Source organism: Ambystoma mexicanum, chromosome 9 (assembly GCF_040938575.1).
Source record: "Ambystoma mexicanum isolate Mex_15411 chromosome 9, UKY_AmexF1_1, whole genome shotgun sequence".
Taxonomy (NCBI): Eukaryota; Metazoa; Chordata; class Amphibia; order Caudata; family Ambystomatidae; genus Ambystoma; species Ambystoma mexicanum.
Genome location: NC_090931.1, coordinates 1,303,302,612 through 1,303,322,899, shown reverse-complemented (window position 1 = coordinate 1,303,322,899; position 20,288 = coordinate 1,303,302,612). Strand labels below are relative to the sequence as shown.

Here is a 20,288-nt window from a genome sequence, read left to right as displayed (position 1 = left end):
CAGTCTGCAGAACAGGCAAGTTAAAAACAGTTATATCCAAAATAAATCACAATTTAAAAGCAGCAGCAATTCTAATAATAAATTAAATAAATAATAAATTAAAACACAACTATTCTGTTTAAGGGGTGAGTGTGTGCCATGAGACGGTTGATTTTCGCTGTTTGTATAGATAAGACAGAAAAGAAACTAACAAACCAAGAGCTTGAAATATGCATCAGGTCCCATTCCCTACTATGTAAACTGCATTGAACCATCAGCGATCTCCTGACAAAATAATACTATAAAATAAAAATCACGAGATTCCAAGATGGCGGCGGAGAGGGGAAGACGTGCCTGAGCGTCGCTCCGACTACCCCTCCTGTGCCGCATTAATAAAGATAGACAATAAAGTGGATACCTTGCCCCCAAAGCTCAGAAACCAACCCGGGAATCACAGTGGACAAGCAGAACCTTATCCCAACCGAAGCAGAGGTCCATACGGTGATAGAGCAGCGAGGGGAAGCCAATTGTCCAAAACAGTGCACCACGGGGACTACTCTGCCGCCATGTGCATAGATCACGAGGAGCCAGAACCAGCACTGCAACAGGGGTGAAGGAGTAGCAGAGACGCACAAAGACCTAGAGCCTCAGAATCTGAACAGAGAGGGACACTCACCAAAGGACCCGGACCACAAATGGAGACGCCCGCACGCGGTGACACGGAGGCGGGTCCCGGAGCAGGCTGACCTCGCAGAACAGAAAAGACCCCCCAGTGCAAACCTCGCTCCGACAGACTCAGACGCAGGAGGAACCACAGAAAAGGCCTCAAAAGAACCCCCTTTCTCCCCCACCCCAACAAAGCGACAAGAGGAGGAGCAGACACTGCTTCCCCAGGACAGTGGGGAAGCGCTGAGAAATTGCCGAAATTTTGGTGGACAGAGAGGACACCAACCACAGAGCAAACAAGAAAAGGGGGTAGGGAGCCACCCACGGCGCGGAACAGAGAACACCGGGAAGACACCTATAGAGCCACAGTTTAGTTTATTTATTTGTACCGCGCACCGAACCCTGGGGTAACTGGGCGCCAGAGACTTAGAGACAGTTACAACATGGCAAAAATATACAATACAGACTGTGATAAAACAATAGGTGTAGCAGACCGGGTTACAAGGTGGTCAACAGAGACGTGCGGAGAGGAAGTACATTAAGCAGCGTTTTTGTTGGAAAGCCATGTTTTTGTTTTGGCTCTAAAAGTCCAAAATGAGGGTTCTGCTCTAAGGTTTGGTGGCATAGCGTTCCATAGTTTGGCAGCTAGGACCGGGAAGCTGGCGCCACCTGCTTTTTTTAGGGAGAATTTGGGAATGGAAAGGCAATGCGAGTATGGCGTTCTAGTTGGTCTAGTTGAGGTGTGATTGTGGAACTTGTCTGCCAGGTATTTGGGTGCGTCATTGGAGCGGCATTTATGGACGATGACGAGGGATCTGAGAGTGATTCTGTCTCGTACCGGGAGCCAGTGAGCATCTTGTCTGATGCTGGAGATGTGGGTGTTTCGTGGGATACTGAGAGCGGCTCTGATGGCATTATTTTGAAGCACCTGTAGTTTGTTCAGGTTGCGTTCTGATGAGCCGAGAAAGAGGGTATTGCAGTAGTCAATTTTTGAGAGCACTAACGCTCTGGCTAGTGTAATGCAGCTGGAAGGTGATAGGAAAGGTTTGCAGGCGTTGATGAGCTTATTGGTGTAAGCTGTGGATGAGGCTGTGGCGTTCACCTGTCTTTTGAGCGAGAGAGTAGAGTATAGATAAACCCCAAGGGTTTTAATTTCTTTGGCTACTGTGATTAGGTTACCGTCTATGTTGATGGATGCGTAACAGGGGTCTAATTTGTTTAGCCATGGTTGGGAGCCGTCAAGAAGGAGCTCAGTTTTCTTGTCGTTGAGGCATAGACCGTGCTCTGCCATCCAGGCTTGGATCTCCAAATAAAGGTTGTTGATTCTGGTGGAGTCCTCATCGTAGCACCCCGATAGGGTGATGAGAACCTGGGTATCGTCAGCACAGTTTGTGTATGTGACACCCAGGTTATCTAGGCGGTCAAACAATAGCTTAGTGAAGAAATTGTATAGGGTCGGCAAGACGCACGAGCCTTGAGGAACGCCGCAGGTGATGGGGACAGGGAGTGCTGATGCCCCCGGGGAGAAGACCCGGGTGTTTCGGTTGGCTAGGAATGACTGGATCCAGGCAGTCGCCTGGTTAGAGAAGGCCGCTGAGGTCATCAGATGTTCCGTGAGGAGCAGCAAGGTGCATCCCTCAACACCACCGGATCCCTCTCCTAGCCACATCTCAAAGCTTAGGGGGACACTCTCAAACCGGCAACCCAGAGTTCGCCCAAGGGGCTCGGGGGAGCGTACATCTGCCCATGAGCTACCCCAGACCCAACGGGGAGGCTACACGCAAGGGCACAACGGGAGGCTAAGAAGACATGAAGCTAAGCCCCCACCACACACGGAACAAGCCCCCGCAAACAAAGGCCCAGAAATAAGCCTAAACGTTTCAGAGTCAACACATCCCCGGGGTCCAAAAGCAAAGACGGTCTCTCTAAATAAAGAGAGCGCCCTCACACCCGGAGGACACTTAAACAAGGATCAAGGGGAGACTTCCCCACAAAACAGCGGAAGGCCGTTACAGACCAGGTGTCAGCAGACCGCAAACTCGCCCGAAATGCAAATGGAGCAGCAAAGACCAGCACACATGTCAAAATCCAGGGGGAAACAATCACAGATAAATCCGCAGACCCCTCAAGCAAGACAAGAGCCTAACTTAGTACAGCTCTGGGGCACAACCCCCACCAAGTAACAAAAAGGGAAGGCCCATGGCGACCAAACCGCAAAAACAGATACAAACACATCACAGGCAGAGATGGCGATGAAGGAGAACATGTCGGCATGGTTTGGGGAGTTCCAGGCTCAGTTCATGGAATTGATGCAGATTCGATTTGAAACTATGAAAAGTGAAATAAAAACGGCAGTACAAGAGTTAAAAACAGAAGTGGTAAATCTCGGGGAAAGAAAGGATACCCTAGAGAAAATTGTTCAAAACAGAGGAGACGACTTAACAAGGCGCAGAGACACAGGAACACCTGGTCCGATTGACCCACAACCTCTAACTCCAATGCGAGGACTTCGAAAAATGCTCCAGGAGATCGATCAGGTGGAAAAACATGGTGGAATCGGTAGAGGACAAAGATCTAAAGGAAGCAGTATAGCAAGTCTTAAAGGAAATCCTCGCAACAGAGGGGGGATACGGATATCCCAATAGACAGGATACATCGTGTGGGACCACGGAGAACCGGGAGCCCTCCCTCGAGATGTCCTGTTCAGGCAAATGAGCAAGAGAAAAGGGTTGGGGTCCTGATTGCATTTCATAACTCCCCAAACCTACAAATACACGACACACGCAGACAAGCATGGGAGATATCTTTTGGTAAAAACACATATCGAGGGATACCCCCCTGACATTAGCTGCAATATACGCCCCAAACACGGGACAGGACGGATTCATCAGAGACATCCTGGACAAATTGGAATGGTTTGTCACGGGGGAGGTGGTGCTGGGGATGGGAGGGGGTCCGGGGATTTCAACATCGCATGGAATCCCAACTTAGACAGATTGGGCTCCAGACTGCAGGGACAGGGAGCACCATCTAAAGCCCTGCAACAGAAAATGGGAAACCTAGCATTGGAAGATGTATGGCGAGGCATCAAAGGGCAACATCAGGGTTTTACACACTTTTCGCACGTCCACAACACAACGTCTAGAATAGACTATCTGTGGGTCTCGTCAGGGCTCCTGGGAAAGGTTCAACACACAGAGATTGGAGCAATATCCCTCTCCGACCACTGTGGGTGGATCTCTCAATGGCCCACCGCCAGTCAGGGCTCTGGAGATGTAAACTCCCATCAGAAATAATCTAGGACCCTGTCATGGGGAACTCAATCAGGGAACACATAACAGACTATTTCTTGTGTAAGAATCTCCCAGGGACATCCATGCAAACCTTATGGGAAGCTTTGAAGATGGTGACTAGGGGACAACTCATTGTACTCAAAGCACAGAGGGATCAACAGTACTGCCAATGGGAAGCGGAACTATAGGGTAAATCGACAGCGATCCAAACAGAGAAGGTCCAGAATGACTTGTCTAAATTAAAGAAAGCCTTAGGCATATCCAAGGACAGCTAGAAACCATTTGCACCAAAAGAGCAGAGAGAAACTAATACATTTGAAACATTGGTACTATATAAAGGATGAACAAGGCATGTCCAGCCAAAGCCTGCCCCCATGGTAAATCCTGTGATGTCACCCACCTTCTAAAAGGGGGAAGCTCAGAGAGAGAAAAGACACTTCTGAATTTTCCAGCTGCTGCGTATCCAGACATTCCATATTCATCCTGCAGATTCCAGATCCACTGCTAGGCCAGAGCATAGCTGACCCTGTCCAGGCAGAACCAACCTTCAAAACTGAACCCCAAACCAAAATCCCACCAACTCTGGGAGAAAGGGGGCTGTGGCACCCTTTTGGAGAGTATCCTGTGACCAGACCGTCTTTTTGCCCCACTTCCTGCATGCCGCTGTGCCGTGACCAGACAGGCCCAGCTTTTTTCTGGTAGGAGAGCCCCACTGTGGTGCCTTTACCAGATCCTTTGAGTCAAGAAACCCGGTTGGCTGTCCCAAATCCCAAACTCCAGCGAGGTTTGAGTGCATCTCCCCATCCCATAGCAACACATAGGATACCTCAATTTGATACCTTGTCTTGGTTCCATTCTCTAGGTAATCCCAACTGATAACTTGTTTAAGATAGTATGTTTAAGATAGTCTGTATCCTCTGTGTATTCTGATCCTTGATTTTATAGTGTTAGAGCAATTATTTCACTCATCTGTGTCATTGGTAAGTCCTTAGTACTATTTTGATTAAATCAATTAATTCTCCCTGAAAAGAGGCACACTGCGTGAAGGGTTACAACTGCAGTCTAACTTTTCTACTTCACGGGTGGCGTTTCTCTTTTCTAGCCACTAAATCTAGTTTAAGTGAAACCTTTCCTTTATAAACCGATTCGCTGTTAACTGTGTTTATTTTTAAAACCAAATTTCCTTTCACATTGAAAATCTCATCCAGTTATTCAGCTAGAGTCACTCTTTCACTTTCATACTATCCCTGTGATGTACATCTATCACCCACCCTAAAAACTGTATTCCGATTGTGCCCATTTCACCCGTTTTTCAAACCGTTTTGACATTTAAACATTTTTCCAACGTGTGATTTGCCTGCAGTGTTCTTACTTCAAAGTTGATTTTTGAACAGCATGCCCTTTGTTGATACCTTGCCTTGTAGTTGCTAGTGTTCTTACATTCCTGATACTGTTAGAACTCCTATTTACCCCATTTATTAAACCGCATGTAAATTATTTACCAATTCCGAGTGTTATTTATGCAATTGGAAAGGTTTTCAAATCCGATTTTGCCTCCCATTTCGTGAGGGCAGGTCGGATTTTAATTTGTATTGCAGGGGTAAATCTTAATTCGGGTGCTATCTACCCAAACAGTAAAATTGCTCCCATTCATCTGTGCTTTGGATATGTTATAGTAGAAGTTCAACTAAGCGTGGTTCATAGTTTTACCTTGTAATTATCACCCCATTGGTGATTGCTGCCCAATATTAAATGTGTGATTTTCTTTGAATATAAAATAAATATTGTATTACCACCCACCGGCCTGGTTCATGGTCCATGGTGAGCCGGGGTATTTGTAAAAGGGGCGTGTGAGACGGCTTGGGTGCCAACTCAATCCGAATTCTAGGAAATAAAGAAAAAGTATTTTAATTGTGTGCTACCTCCTAGGCTAATGGCAAGAGTACTGGTCTGGTGTGTGACGCCCAATTGGAATCCTTAACACCACCATCCCTGGCAACCCAGCCGGCAAGTCAAAGGAAGATCTCCACAGATTATTTGACACACTGTACCTCAAACAGCACACGAAAGACCTCAACTTAAAGGAAAGAGAACATCCTGGAACGAATCATCCCTGCTCTCCAATTCCACTTGCCTGGTCAAACCATCGGGCAACCACCCTAGACAAGCATATCCATTGGAAATATAGAAAACAAGCCTTCGGATCAATCAAGAACTTCCTACTGGAGGCTCTCGCAGACTACCTCCTAACTTCCATCTCACATGGGGCAATTCAACCTCAAAACTAACAAGGACTGCTACTGGTTTCTCCAAGACTTCAACACAACCAACATCAACCGACATGCCCCGGTGAAACAATGCACCCTCAAACTTAAACCTTCCACACCCTGGTACACTAAAGAACTCAACTTCAATAAAAGAAAATCATAAAACAAAAAACAAACTTGGTGAAATTCCTGCAGCACACACCACCTCCGAATTCTGTGCTACACACATCATCACTGCAAAGACTAACTACTGCCAAAGCCAACAATGAAAGCAGAGCACTCTTCAAAGTCATCAAGAGCTGCATCAACCCTCTGCCCGACCCACCCATACCTCAGTCCATTTAAAAATCCACTGCCATCATATCTTTCTTGATCAACAAGATCAGCGTGACCCTCCACACAGACACCAATGCTACAAGTGACTGGACATCTCTCACAGGGTGAAACATTTACACTAGACATTGCCTAGTGATATTTGACTCTTGGCGAGAAGGACATGGTGAGCTGTTTGTATGTATAAAATTGAGGTGGCGAGTGACTTATGCTGGCTAGCAGCTTACAACTTTTGCCCACACCATCTCGCAAAATCACAACTACTTGGACAACTTCAAGACACTCACTGCCACCTTAATATGCCTCAAGGCCAGATTGAATGCAAACAACATCCTCCCTGCATTCATACACAAGACCCTTCTGACGGAAGCACTCCTCACTTACCTGACAATTATCAACAGCTCCCTAACTCAAGACACCTTCCCTTTGACATCCAAGGCTGAACAAATTCTCCCATTACTCATGAAACCAACACTGCCCCATCAACCAGCTTACTCATGAAACCAACACTGCCCCATCAACCAGCTTACTCATGAAACCAACACTGCCCCATCACCCATCTTCCCTCTCTAGGTAAGATCCTTGAGAAAACAGTAGAAACTCAACTCCTCCAGCACATCGAAGCCAATAGCCTCCTTCAGTCCTACCTATCTGGCTTGAGACACAGATGCAGCACAGAAACGGCCTTAAAATCCTTGAATATGGACATCCTTGTCTCCAGATTCTGCTGGACTGTTCAGCAGCATTCAACACAGTAGACCACCAAACACTCACTGACATTATACATTGACGTATGGGGATCAGCAAGACCATCCTCTGCTGGTTCAAATCCTATCTTGCTAACTGGCACCTGTTTGTTCAAATGGCTTTCTCCAGATCTACTCTACCCATCACTTGGAGTCGGCAAGGATTCATTCTCTTCCCTGCGACTGTGTGGAACCCTCCCAGCTCCATACAATATCCACATCCACCAATACACAGACAGACAAGCGGCTCTACTGCAAGCTATCATCCATCAAAGACATGCACAGGTTCAAGGCCTGCCTCACATTAGTCCAGTCCTGGATGCCCAGTGTCTACTTTAAGCTCAACCCCTGCATCCTCCAAGAAGGAATTCCTACTGCTGACCACCACCGAATACCCTGACATCCAGACCTGGCTCTCTACTATGATACTCTAGGGCTGCACACCCCGGCTGCCCACCTGCGCAAAGTCTTTTGGATTAGACATCAACAGATATCTCTTTCAAACAGCACACAGCAAGGAAGACAATCACCTTGGTACCAACTTTCTCTCCTGCTGAATATTCAGGCTCTTCATCCCAGAAAACAACTTCCCATTTGCTGTCCAAGCCTTGGTCCTCTCCCACCTGGATTGTGGCAATGCCCTTTTCAAAGGCCTTCCTGCGATTACACCGACACCCAACAAGATGTGTCCTGAAAGCTGAAACAACGCAATTTCGGCCACACCACCAACCCTCAACGCACTGCACTGACTCAAGCTGGAAGCATGTAGCATCTTCAAATCCTGCTGCATAATCTACAAGGCTGTCACCGTGAAGTCCCCAAGCTATCTCACTGTGAAACGCAACATTTCTGAAGGCCTATGATCCACCAGAAGGACATGTGCAGATCTCAAAACTGCCGATGCAGGATTGAAAGAACCAAAAGACATTCTTTGTCTACACGCAAGACTCTGGAACAATTTCTGTGTCAACACCAGACAAGCACCTCGCTTCTACTTTTCAGGAAGGAGCAAAAGCACATCCACTTTAACGAATGGCTCTTCCCCAACACCTAGGTCCACACACCCTCAACTCCCCCACCTTAATCTGAGACTGGGTAATCTGCTCTCCTAGTTTCCTCCCCCAGTTGCTTGTAGATGCCTTGCTGCCAAATGGCCGGCCCTCCCCATCCCCCCCGTTAGCTCCCGTGTACGGTGTAGCTGTGCTTCCCCCATCGTGTCCTCTCCCCCCCACCCCCTGATTTCTAAAGTGCTCCATTGCTTCCCGAAGCTTGGTCTGCGCTAAATACTCCAATAAAAATACATTCTTCGATCTTAGTTATCCTAAATGTAATGGTGGAAACAGAGCGATTTCCTTGCAGGTACCTTGTATTTTACACAACTGTTTTCATGCTGGGGCCTGAAATTCACTGCATACACATTAGAGAAATACACCTTAAAAATTTACAAACAAGAGGCAAGAAGTGGATTTTGTAGACACCCAGGCATGCAGCCTGTAAGGCTGCTTAGACATGGGCTGTATGCACTAGTAGTACAAGCCTCTGTTCAGAGAAGCCAAAGAAGATGCTCGCTGCTAAACCCTCCCTGCCATTCACTCTTCGCCCCCGCCCCCTCCGGCCCACGTCCCCCCTCTACAACCTTCAGCAGTTACATCTGCACCAGAAAACACCAGATGCGGGCGATAAAGCCTTACATCAAAATGAAAAGATATAATAAAAAAACTTCTCCAATCTAGATTACCCGCCAATCCACTAACGCCCCTTCCTTTTCCTGTGTTGATTTTTTCACCAACAAAAACAAAGCAGACTTCAGTAGACTGGAGAGCCGTAGAAAATACATCTAATCAATAGCGTATTTTTTTTCTTCACTTAAACAGCATCCTCAGCACCTGTGTCTAATGTTCGCAAGTGCTACTGTTAATGCGTGGGTCGGAGGGCTGACTCTGCCGTAACAGCATGGCCGGACGCACTAGTGGGAGAGTCATTACCAAGTGTAGGGGGGCTGAGAGTAAATGGAGGGCTTCTTGCTCATCCTCTGACAAACTGGCCTGCCGCCTGCTCCAAAGGCAATACCGACTTGCTGTCCACACTAAGAAGAGTCCACATACAAGCCCGCGTCTCTGCGGCATCTAACAACTCGGCCGAACTTTTCAAAATCTGCAAGGAGCTGACCAACCCTGCTGCAGTCTCCACCCCTCCTCTCTCCTCCCAGGATCTTTGCAATGCCCTTGCCTCTCACTTTATCTCTAAAACCCAGGACATCCTGTCCACCTTCTCTTCCGCTCCTCCCTCTCCTTCTCAGCCTGCTGACCCTCCTTCAGCTATCCCTCATCCCCCTTTCTCCTCCTTTCCTCTTTTCTCCCCTGATGAGATATCTAGAAAAGTCCGATCTATGAAAACCTCATCAAAACAGGTCCTTCCCTGTTCCTCTAAAACCATTAAGGACCACATTGACACCCTTGCGCCAGCCCTTGCTGATTTCTGCAACCTCTCCTTTGCATCTGGCTCTTTCTCCACCCATCTTCAACACTCCCTTGTGCATCCTCTCAAGAAATCCACTGCTGATCAGTCATGTCCCGTAAACTACCGCCCAATTTCTATTACTCCCTTTTTGGGCAAGCTCCTGGAAAAGCTGGCCATCTCTCAGCTTAATCTCCATTCCGACTCTGTTGGCTCCCTCCATGACCACCAATCTGGCTTCGGAGCCGCCAGAAACTGCTCTCCTGAACATCTGTGAAAACCTGCTCTCCAACCTCGATTCTAACATTCCCTCTGTCCTCATCCTACTTGACCTCTCCTCTGCGTTTGACACGGTCAACCATACCACCCTGCTCAATCGTCTTCGTGACAACCTCGGTATCACTGATCAGGCTCTGGCCTGGCTGACCTCTTCTCTCTGATCGACCCTCCCAGGTACAACTTGGGTCCTTCCTATCTTCTATCTCCCGCTACACATGTGGTGTTCCCCAGGGGTCTATCCTCTCGCCTTGGCTTTTCAACCAATACCTGGCAACTCTCGCTTACTGCATCTCAATGTTCTGCTCAACTTTCCAGTGCTATGCTGACGACACCAAACTCATTTTCAGGCTTCCCTCAGCCTCCTCCTCTCCTTCCCTCATCTCCGATTGTCTAATCGCCATTTAAAATTGGTGTGCCGCCAATGATATGTCTAAATGCCAACAAGACTGAGATCCTCCTTATTGGTACATCTCCATCCTTTCCTCTCACTCTCTGGCTGGCCTCCCTTGGCCCTCCTCCCACCCCCGACTTGCGAGACTAAGAACCTTGGGGTTATCATTGACTCTACACTTTCCTTCTCCGCACACATCTCTGATGTCTCCCAAAAAATCTAACTTTTTACTTCACCTCCTTAGAGGTACTCTACCTTTCCTCTCCTTCCCTCAAAAGCTCACGGTCTCCCAAGCTCTGGTTCTTTCCAAACTGGATTACTGTAACAGCCTCTTCCTAAATCTACCTGCCTCCACTCTCCGCCCTCTACAGCTAATCCAGAACAGGACTGCAAGACTTGTCCTTGGCCTCAAGCCCTGGGATCGTATCTCTCCAGCCTTGAAATCCCTTCATTGGCTCCCAGTGGATGCAAGGATTAAATTTAAAACCCTCTGCATTATCCACAAGGCTTTCTGGGGCCTGGGTCCAATATACCTTCAACTATCCCTCAGTAAATACCTCCCCTCTCGAGCCCTTCGCTCCTCTACTTCCAACTCCCTCAGGGTTAGTCGTTTTGCAAAAGAAACGAGCTGGGGGTAGATCCCTGTCTTCGGCTGGTGCCTCCCCCTTTGGAACAGCCTCCCGGCCACCTTGAAACTTGAGGAAAAACATCTTTGGTTCCGGAAAGTTCTCAAGACCTTCCTCTTTGCCTCTGCCCCCCCTTCTCCCCTGTTGATCTGTTTCTTCTTATGGCATTGTGCACCTGGCCACCCTCTGTTCTTTCGGGCCCAGGTATCTGCTCACCCTGCCACCAGGCCACCATCTGCACTAGGGTTCTGTATCTGTACCCATACAGTCCCCCTCCCACGTTTCATCTGCACTTATCAGATATACCTTTCTGACTAACTCACTTGCCGGCTGCACTACAATGGTTTAAAGCCCTTATTTTATTATTTATTCTATTTAATATTTGTTTTTCTCTCCTCTGCTTCACACTTTTCCCCCATTTTCCTTTCCCATGCACTTGTGCTTGTGCTTTCTTAAATGTCACTGGGCCTACTAAGATCGCAGTTTTTTCTGTTTTTTCTCTCCCTTGTTCCCCTTCCTTTTTGCCTGGTCGCGCTCTGAATCACTTCTGTACGAGTGCAATATAAATAAAATATCATTTCATTTTCATTTCAACAGGGTTGGCCCACTGTCCTGCATTTGAATGCTTTAATAAAGTCTATTGCAAATGACATTTGATCAGACTTGAAAGGCAAAAACATAAGTGCTGTTACTCACTATCCCAGAGTACCTGCTATCTGTTGAGAAGTGCTGGTGGTAAGACATTAAACGCATTGGCATCTTGCTGAGAAGCTGTGTTAACATTTCTTTCAAATACAAAGTGCAGATACTCAGGCCCACTTAAAGCACAGCTGCATGTGATTAACTAGCAAAGAACTTGGCTAAACGACAACTTTAGGCACAGTCGGTTAATGAGCTTACCGATTTCTTTATGAACATGTGAAGCAGGAGCATGTTTCCTTGGCACTTTCTTTTTTGAGAGATTCCCTTTCCCCATTAAAGATTTTGTCACTGCTTTAGTGAATGCAACTTTTCCTTGATTCAAATGTATCTTCTCTGCATCTAGAGTAACAAAAAAAAAACATGAATACAAGGAGTAATACCTCAAAACGTCGCAAATAGAAAGAACACACCATTACCTTCATTGTGTAAAATGTCCTTTAATAATGCTGCACAGCGATCAAGTCCTTTGTGTATGACAACCACCTGCAGGAATGAATAACAGTGAATTACAGAGACCGACCATAGTATTCCAAAATCCATTCCGCAGTTATTTTGTGTGGCACTACAGTTCATAATGAACAAAGTGTGCTGGCGGGGAAAAGGGTGGCAGGTCGGCGTTAGGTTAGAATCTAGAATATGGTTTTCTATTCAATAAGAAAGTAGAAGGCCCATCACGCCTGTGCTTACAATTCATCATTGAAATGGGTCTTGTAAAATGTTTTATTTATTAACTGGGTGTATAAAGCACACACAAATCTCAATGGGTGGGGAGCACCATAAAACACAAAACATAAATGTAACACTGGACATTTTGGCTTGGGGCCAGGCAGACAGCTAGAAAAGAAATACAATCCAAATAAAAATAAATTAGGTCAGATGTTAAGAGTTTGTGGAGAAGAAAACATACAAGAGACAAGAACAACAAGTTACTTACCAACTGGTAAGTTTCTTTCTATTGGATGTTCCTCCAACGTATTCCTCATTTTAGATGTATTCCATCCAGCTTTGCTGCTCTTCGGAAATTTTTTCGGCAGAGGGCGCCGTGCGTCGATGTCGAGTGTCCCTCGAAGGCCGCCGTCGAGGGTGACGTCATCGGGTGTAAAAAGCACGCGCGGTGCCCGTTGGCCTCAGTTCTGTTTTTCCCCCTTTTTTTTGCCTGTGATCTTGTACTGTGTAGATTGTGCCAGCAGACAGGTATCAGTATCAGCCTTGCGAGATTTGAGATGGCAATAATCCGGAAAAATCTACAGAGGGGTAGGTTGGGAGGGAGATGAGGAATACGTTGGAGGAACATCCAATCGAAAGAACTTTACCAGTTGGTAAGTAACTTGTTCTTCGAGTGGATTGTGTCCTCCAAAGTATTCCTCATCTTAGATAGACTCCCAAAGCAGTATTTTGTTACTTTCTCTGGAGGAGGAGTCAGATTTTTTTTTCTTTCATCAATGCCTTTAGATGGTGGAATGAAGCACTGCTTTCCCAAAAGTCAGCTCCCTAGACTGGGAAGCATCCAGGCTATAGAATTTTGAGAAGGTGTGAAGTGAAGACCAAGTTGCTGCTTCGCAAATGGACCTTATTGGGACACCTCTTTGAAGGGCTGTGGAAGAGGCGATGCCTCTGGTGGAATGAGCCCTCAACCCTTCTGGTGGGTCTTTTTGTGCTAGTCTGTAGCATTCTGAAATGCAAAGTACAATCCAGCGTGAAATTGTCTGTTTTGTTACCGATTGACCCAGTTTCCTTCCTGTGTAGCCTATAAACAACTGGTTGTTCCCTCTAAGCCTAGAAAGTCTAGAGATGTAAAAGCCTAAAGCTCTTTTTGGATCCAGTCTGTAATCTTTCTTCCTCCTTAGAAGGATGAGGTGGAGGATAGAATAAGGGTAAAACAATTTTCTGACTTAAATGAAAATCAGATATTACTTTTGGTAAAAATGATGGTTTAACCCTCAATACCACCCTGTCCTTATGGAACACAGTATAAGGTGGCCAGAAGACAGTGCCTGCAATTCGCTCACTCTTCTTACCGATGTTAGAGCAACTAAAAAGGCCGTTTTCCATGTTAGTAATCTTAATGGACACGTGTGCATAGGCTCAAAAGGGACACACATTAAGAATTTTAGGACTAAATTTAAATCCCAAATCGGTAGTTGAAATGGGTGAGGACGAAACACATTAGTGAGAACTTTTAAGAATTGTGTTATCAAAAGGAATTTTGAAGGCGCATTCTTCCGATGAGCGCTTGAAAATGGAAACCGCTGCAAGGGAACCTTTCATTGTTCCGATATTCAGACCTCTATGCGCTAGGGTCAGAAGGAAAGATAGTATTCCCGGAATAGAACATAGAAAAGGATCGACATTCTTTTACCTGCACCAGTTGCAAAACTTTTTCCAACAGCAACGGTATAGAGACCGTGTTGCTGGCCTTCTTACCGAAAGCAACACATCCATATCATCTGGAAGGTTCCAATCCCTGTATCTCAGCCTTTCAGATACCAAGCATGAAGGTTGAGTGTTCTGACCTCTGGGTGGAGAACCTGACCTTCCATTTGAGAGAGAAGGTTCCCTCTCTGAGGAAGACGTACTGGAGGACAGATGGGACATATCTAGAAGGTCCGGATACCACGTTCTCCTGGCCCAATCCGGGGCAATTAGGATCATGCGGTTCCCGAAGCGCCTCAGCCTCCTGATGACCTGAGGAATGACGGGAATCGAGGGAACGCGTACAATAGTGGGAAATTCCAATCCACCACAAACACGTCCCCCAGGGCTCCTCTCGGGGGAAATTCCCTTGAGCAATACCCTTCACATTTTCGGTTGGTACTGGTTGCGTATAGGTCTACCTGAGGGGTTCCCCAAAGGACGAAGATCTCTTGAATCTGCCGTCATATTCTCTTCCCCGGCTAGATGAATTGCCGTTAAAGAGATTCCCTCCTGAATCGCCCAATACCAGAGCTTCATTGCCTCTCTGCACAGCGGTAGTGACCCCACACCACCTCTTGTTTAGGTAGTGCATGGCCACTGTGTTGTCCGTCATTCTCAGGACATTCTTTCCCCCGATAGATGGCAGGAAGACCTTCAGCGCTAGTCTGATTGCCCTCAGCTCTAAAAGGTTGATATGCAGTTTGGACTCCGATGGAGACCAACGACCGTTGATTGTCAAATCGTTGGCATGAGCTCCCCACCCCAGGAGTGAGGCGTCCGTCATTACTGTGATCTCCGGCCATGGTTGCCAAAAAGGTTCTCCTTTTAGGATGTTCTCTGTACAGGTCTACCATAGAAGGTCTCGTCTGACCTTGTTCGGAATCTGAAGATCCGTCATTTGACCCGAGAACCGGGACCACCAAGTCTTTAGGGCCCATTGAAGGGATCTCATCCTCAAGCGTGCCTCTGGCACCAGAAAGATGCAGGATGCCACAAGGCTGAGCAACCTTAAAAAGTCGTAAGCCTGGAGATTTTGGGCATTTTGGAATTTGGAAACCATCAGAAGAATGTCTTGAGCCCTCGTCTTGGGAGGCGAGCTCTTTCCCAAGGATGTGTCTAGTACAGCTCCTATGTACTGAAGCTGTTGGGAAGGTGTCATTTGAGACTTCTTGAAATTGAGGGAGGAGCCCAGTTTGTGGAGGAAGTGGCAGGCGACTTTCAGATGATCTAGTGCTTGCTCGGCAGAGCGCACTCTGATCAACCAATCGTCCAGGTAGGGGTAGACATGAATCCCCCCCTCTCCTGAGGTGCGCTGCCACCAATACCATTAACTTGGTGAAGACCCTCGGGGCGGAGATCAACCCGAATGGCAGGACTCAAAACTGATAGTGCGAGTCACCAACTACGAACCTCAGGTATTTTCTGTGTTTGAGATGAATCGGCACATGAAAATAAGCATCCTGGAGGTCCAATGACACCAACCAGTCCTGGAGTTGAAGGGCCTGAAGGATCTGAGAAACGGTAACCATCTTGAATTTATCTTTCCTGAGGAACTTGTTCAAGTTTCTTAAGTCCAAGATGGGTCTCAGTCCTCTGTCCTTTTTGGGGATCAAGAAATATAGGGACACCATCCCTTGTTCCTCTCCGCTGCAGGTACTGGTTCTGTAGCACCCTTTTCCAGCAGTGTTAGAACTTCCTGCTGTAGGAACGGGTTTGAAAACTTCAACGGGTGTCTCCCTGGTGGATTGCTTTGAGGTTGCTTTAGAAAAGGAAGGCACGAGCCTTGGGCTATTATTTCTAGAGCCCAAACATCTGAAGTAATGGCTCGCCATTCTTGCAGATGCTGCAACAGCCTGCTTCATACAGGTGTTTTGTGGTGTAAGTCCTCAAAATGGTTTTTTGGCGGATGTTGCAGCCACTGATGGCAAAGAGGCTGCAGCTGGAGCTGGCTTAGCACGTTTTCCTTGTCCACCACGAGTGGCCTTTCTTTGGCCCCTCTGACTGGCCATTCCTCTCCGTAATAACGATAGGATCGTCCCCTCCAGGATTGCCCTTGCGCACGAAAAGGCTGAGGTTGCCTAATAGCAGCTCGTAAAGATTTGGACGCTGATTTTGAGGTCTGCAACCTCTCAAGGCTCTCGTCAGCCTTGTTGCCAAAAAGGTGAGACTCCATCAAAAGGCATGTTCAGAAGGCGGTTCTGTATGTCCGGTGCAAAACCCGACTTCCGTAACCACGCAAACCTGCGCATTACCGTGCTACTGCCCATGGACCTGCTTACACTATCCGCAGTGTCTAATCCAGAATGAAGGGATTCCTGCATGGCCTCCTTTCCATCTCTAATGATGGCTAGGAAACCTTCCCTTTCTTCCCCTTCTGGTATGTGCTCCGCCGCCATTGCGATGCACTCCCACAGAGTGTACGAAAATTTTGCCAAGGCACATGTGGAGTTGGCTGATTTTAATGCCATGCTCCCAGCTGAAAATACCTTCCGTGCCCAACCATCCACACGCTTATCGTCCCTGTGTGGAGGGATAGACGGGTACGCAAGTTTGTTGGAAGCTGTGGCTGCCTGTATGACCAGACTCTCGGGAGATGGATGTTTTGACAGATAGCCGGGGTCGCTACTGGCTGGCCGGTATTTTGATGCGAGGGACTTATTTACCGGAGGAATAGAATCCGTAGTTTCCCAATTCTTGGCCACCCTGTTTTGTAAGGCTACATGAAAAGGTAGTACTGGGTCTTCAGTGGGACCATGGTCCAATATGTCTTAAATCGTCTTGGACAAATTGGGCTGGTGGTCTAGCCCATCCCAAGTAATCTACCACCTTGGTCATTAACTGACGGTAAGATGGACTGGCATGCTCTCCTGGATCTGGTCTACCAAAGTCATTCTCAGGAGAAGTGTCAATGCCACTTGCATTATGTAAAGACTCCACCAAATCCCTCATTCTGCTTTCCTCTGAGATCAAGCATTCTGGGACATTTGGGGTGCCATATTCCAATCCAAAAGGTACATTTTCCTCCTCGGATCTCTCCTGTTCCTCAAAAATTGAGGTCAAAGATTTGAAAAACTCCTTCCTAGGGAGAGGCTTGAAAACCTTCTCTGGGAGAGGAGGAGGAAGAGGTGTAATACCAGGCTCTGAAGAAATTACATGTTTTGTAACTTTTTTTTTCTCTTTTTCTGGCTGCCCTCCTTGGTTGGAGCCATCAAACACCTCCATCATTTTGACCCTGAATGCTTCCCATTCTTCGGAAGACGAATGTTTCGTGGGGCATTTCATTTTTTTCAGAAACTCGTCTGACGAGGTGGAGGGAGACTTGTGGCGTTGTTTCTTTGATTTTTTTGACAAAGACGACGAGCGATGAAATTCGCTTCGCAATCTAGATCAATGCCTTTCGCGTCTTGGAGATTTCCCCTCATGGGGTCTCGACTCGACGCTAGAAGCTTTTCGATCCTTCCGACCTACCTGTAGCTTTCCTCTCCTTTCTCGCAAGGCCTTCCCCGTCATCGCCTGACACCAACAGGCCTCCATGTCGTGGCCTTCTCAGAGGCACCACAAACACTTGCGGTGTGGGTCCGTGAGCGACATTTTTTGAGCCGCACGACTTGCATTTCTTGAAACCCGATCTCGGGGTCGTGGTAGGTGTCGATGACGAGGACATATTTCTTCTTGTTTATATATTCTTTCACAGAACTCGAGGTGCACCGAATGTCCGAAGCAACGTAACTACAGAAAAACGGAACTGAGGCCAACGGGCGCCGCGCGTGCTACTTATACACCCAATGACGTCACCCTCGATGGAGGCCTTCGAGGGACCATCGACATCGACGCACGGCGCCCTCTGCCGAAAATTTTTCCAAAGAGCAGCAAAGCTGGATAGAATGCATCTAAGATGAGGAATACGTTGGAGGACACAATCCACTCGAAATACTATTTTGGCAGGACAAACATTGCATATTATTTAGGAGCACATCAGTTAAGGGACTCATGAAGTGAGCAAACACATACATCTGGACGTGGAAACCTGAAGAAGAGGTTCCAGAAAAATGACACCTTCTGGCATCATCATAATGCTATGCATAATCTATAGAACATGTATGGCAAAGTATAGAACAGTTTTAAAACATCAGAATTAATCAGGGGGAAGTGGGTTGAGGACAGTGAAAATACTTCAACAGGCAAAATTGCAGAACCAACTGCTGGAAATAGATGCCTTGCAAATTTGCACCATGTTCCCTGCATGTTTCTCAAACACTTGCTCTCCTGGAAAGTTAGGCGACACGTAAACCATACATATTCCACAAATATTCCTAGGCCTGGCTTTAATAAGCAATCTAGGCGACGCACTATTGACAATACAATTAGACCTACCAAACATGGATTACGAAAATGTTGAATGTGTTTAAAGACAGCTACCTGATCTTCAGAATCAGTGGAATACACAGAGGAGCATTGAGCTTTTCTCACAGCGGCCCTGAAAGACAAAGGACATGCATGATTGAAATCCCAACAGTATCGGTTTTATATTTGCTTGTTCATTGCTCCAAATAATACATAGCATGGTGTTGATACTCTCGATCCCACTCAACAGGAGTACTGTATATGCAGGGCCACTTACAGTTGATTATTTAGACCAAGCAGCATCTGCTGCACCACACCACAGTGTTACTGCTACAGTACTGAGTAATGATTTGTTATTTCAAGTAGATGTTTCATGCTGCATACAGAGTGCTTTGAGACAGCAGCATTCTGCAATACTCCAACATATGTAACAAACAAAGAGAATTCTCCCCAAGAGAGGAGCCACCCACTTTGGGATCAGAGCAAGAGGAGCCATCCCTTTTGGGATTAGGCAGAGAGGAGTCTGCTACGCAATACCCTCCCTATGGATCAGAGCAAGTGGGATACCACTGAATGTGACCCGCCCTTTGGGTGCAAGTAATACCCAAGTCAGGGTTACTTCCCAGCTCCCTTATCCCCCAACCCCCAAGAGCCCACTGTTAGTTGATATGAGAAGAGACCCTGTTGATAACATGAAAGGCCCCTGAAGGTGGATGGCTTAGGAAGACAAACTATCTTACTAGGCCTTGAGTCATTAAGTGCACACCGCAAAGTGCAGGGGTGAGGGGGAAGTGCCATCAGGGCAGCAAGGGTCGGAGTAAGTGCAGACAGGGTAGTGCGGTCTGGGTTGAGTGAAAGGATGCAGGGGACTGTAGGGGTTACAGTTACATTTCTTCCCCCCCCCCCCCCCCAAGTGCGTGGTAGACCTGGAGACAGTGCAGTGGGGACTGATCATGGAAGAGCCCGTTACCCAGTGTGACACAGAGTAGCCAAGCAACCAGGAGGGAGGGAGGGAGAGAGAGAGAGAGGGAGAAGGCACCTGCAGAGGAGAGAGATCTAACCCCCACTCTTGCCTGGAGAAGCGTCCGACCCTCAGAGTTGGAGGTGGCTGAGCGAAGGGCTCAAGAAAGAAGGTATTTTCGAAAAGCGAGTTGGCTGTAGTGTGGGCTCTGGCCCCCAGAAAGCCTTGTGGACGATGCAGAGGGTCTTGAACTTGATCCTTGAAGCCACCTGAGAGATTTAAGGGCTGGAGAGACAGTCCCTGGGCTTGAAGCCAAGGATAAGTCTTGCAGTACTGTTCTGGATTAGTCGCAGAGGGCAGCGAGGAAGTCAGATGGAGAAAGAGGCTGTTGCAGTAGTCCAGGCTAGAGAACCAGGGCTGTGAAGATCATGAGCTTCTGGGGGAAAGTGAGAAAAGGAAAAACACCTCTGAGGAGGTGCAGCTGGTAGTGGGCCTTCTTGGCAACCTCAGTAATGTGAGGAGAGAGTGGAGTCAAAGATGACAAGGTTTTATGCCTCACAAGAAGGAAGAGGGCCCAAGGAGTTCAGCCAGAGTGAGAGAGGGAAAGCACGAGCAGGGGTCCCATTGAGAAGGATCTACATCTTACTGACATTAAGGCAGAGATCGTTGGAGGCGCACCAATCCTGAATCATGGATAGACCGTCGGGAATGAACAAGAGAGCAGAGGAGGCTGAGGGGAGCTTGAAAGAGTGGAGTGTCATCTGCATAACACAAAGTTGGAGAAGGTAGAGATCAGGTGGGCCAAAAGGGCCAAGTAGACATTGAAGTG

General features: G+C 47.3%; 1 protein-coding gene across 1 annotated transcript in view; it reads right to left on the bottom strand.

Annotated features, from left to right (window-relative positions):
- CCDC14 (coiled-coil domain containing 14) overlaps positions 1-20,288 on the bottom strand; it is a 384,504-nt gene that overhangs the window by 293,662 nt on the left and 70,554 nt on the right. Inside the window, exons 3-5 of the mRNA XM_069616670.1 lie at positions 18,574-18,631; positions 12,156-12,222; positions 11,938-12,078 (exon numbers count right to left, since the gene is read on the bottom strand). Of these exons, the coding sequence (XP_069472771.1) occupies positions 11,938-12,078; positions 12,156-12,222; positions 18,574-18,631 (266 nt within the window). The remainder of the gene's footprint in view (positions 1-11,937; positions 12,079-12,155; positions 12,223-18,573; positions 18,632-20,288) is intronic.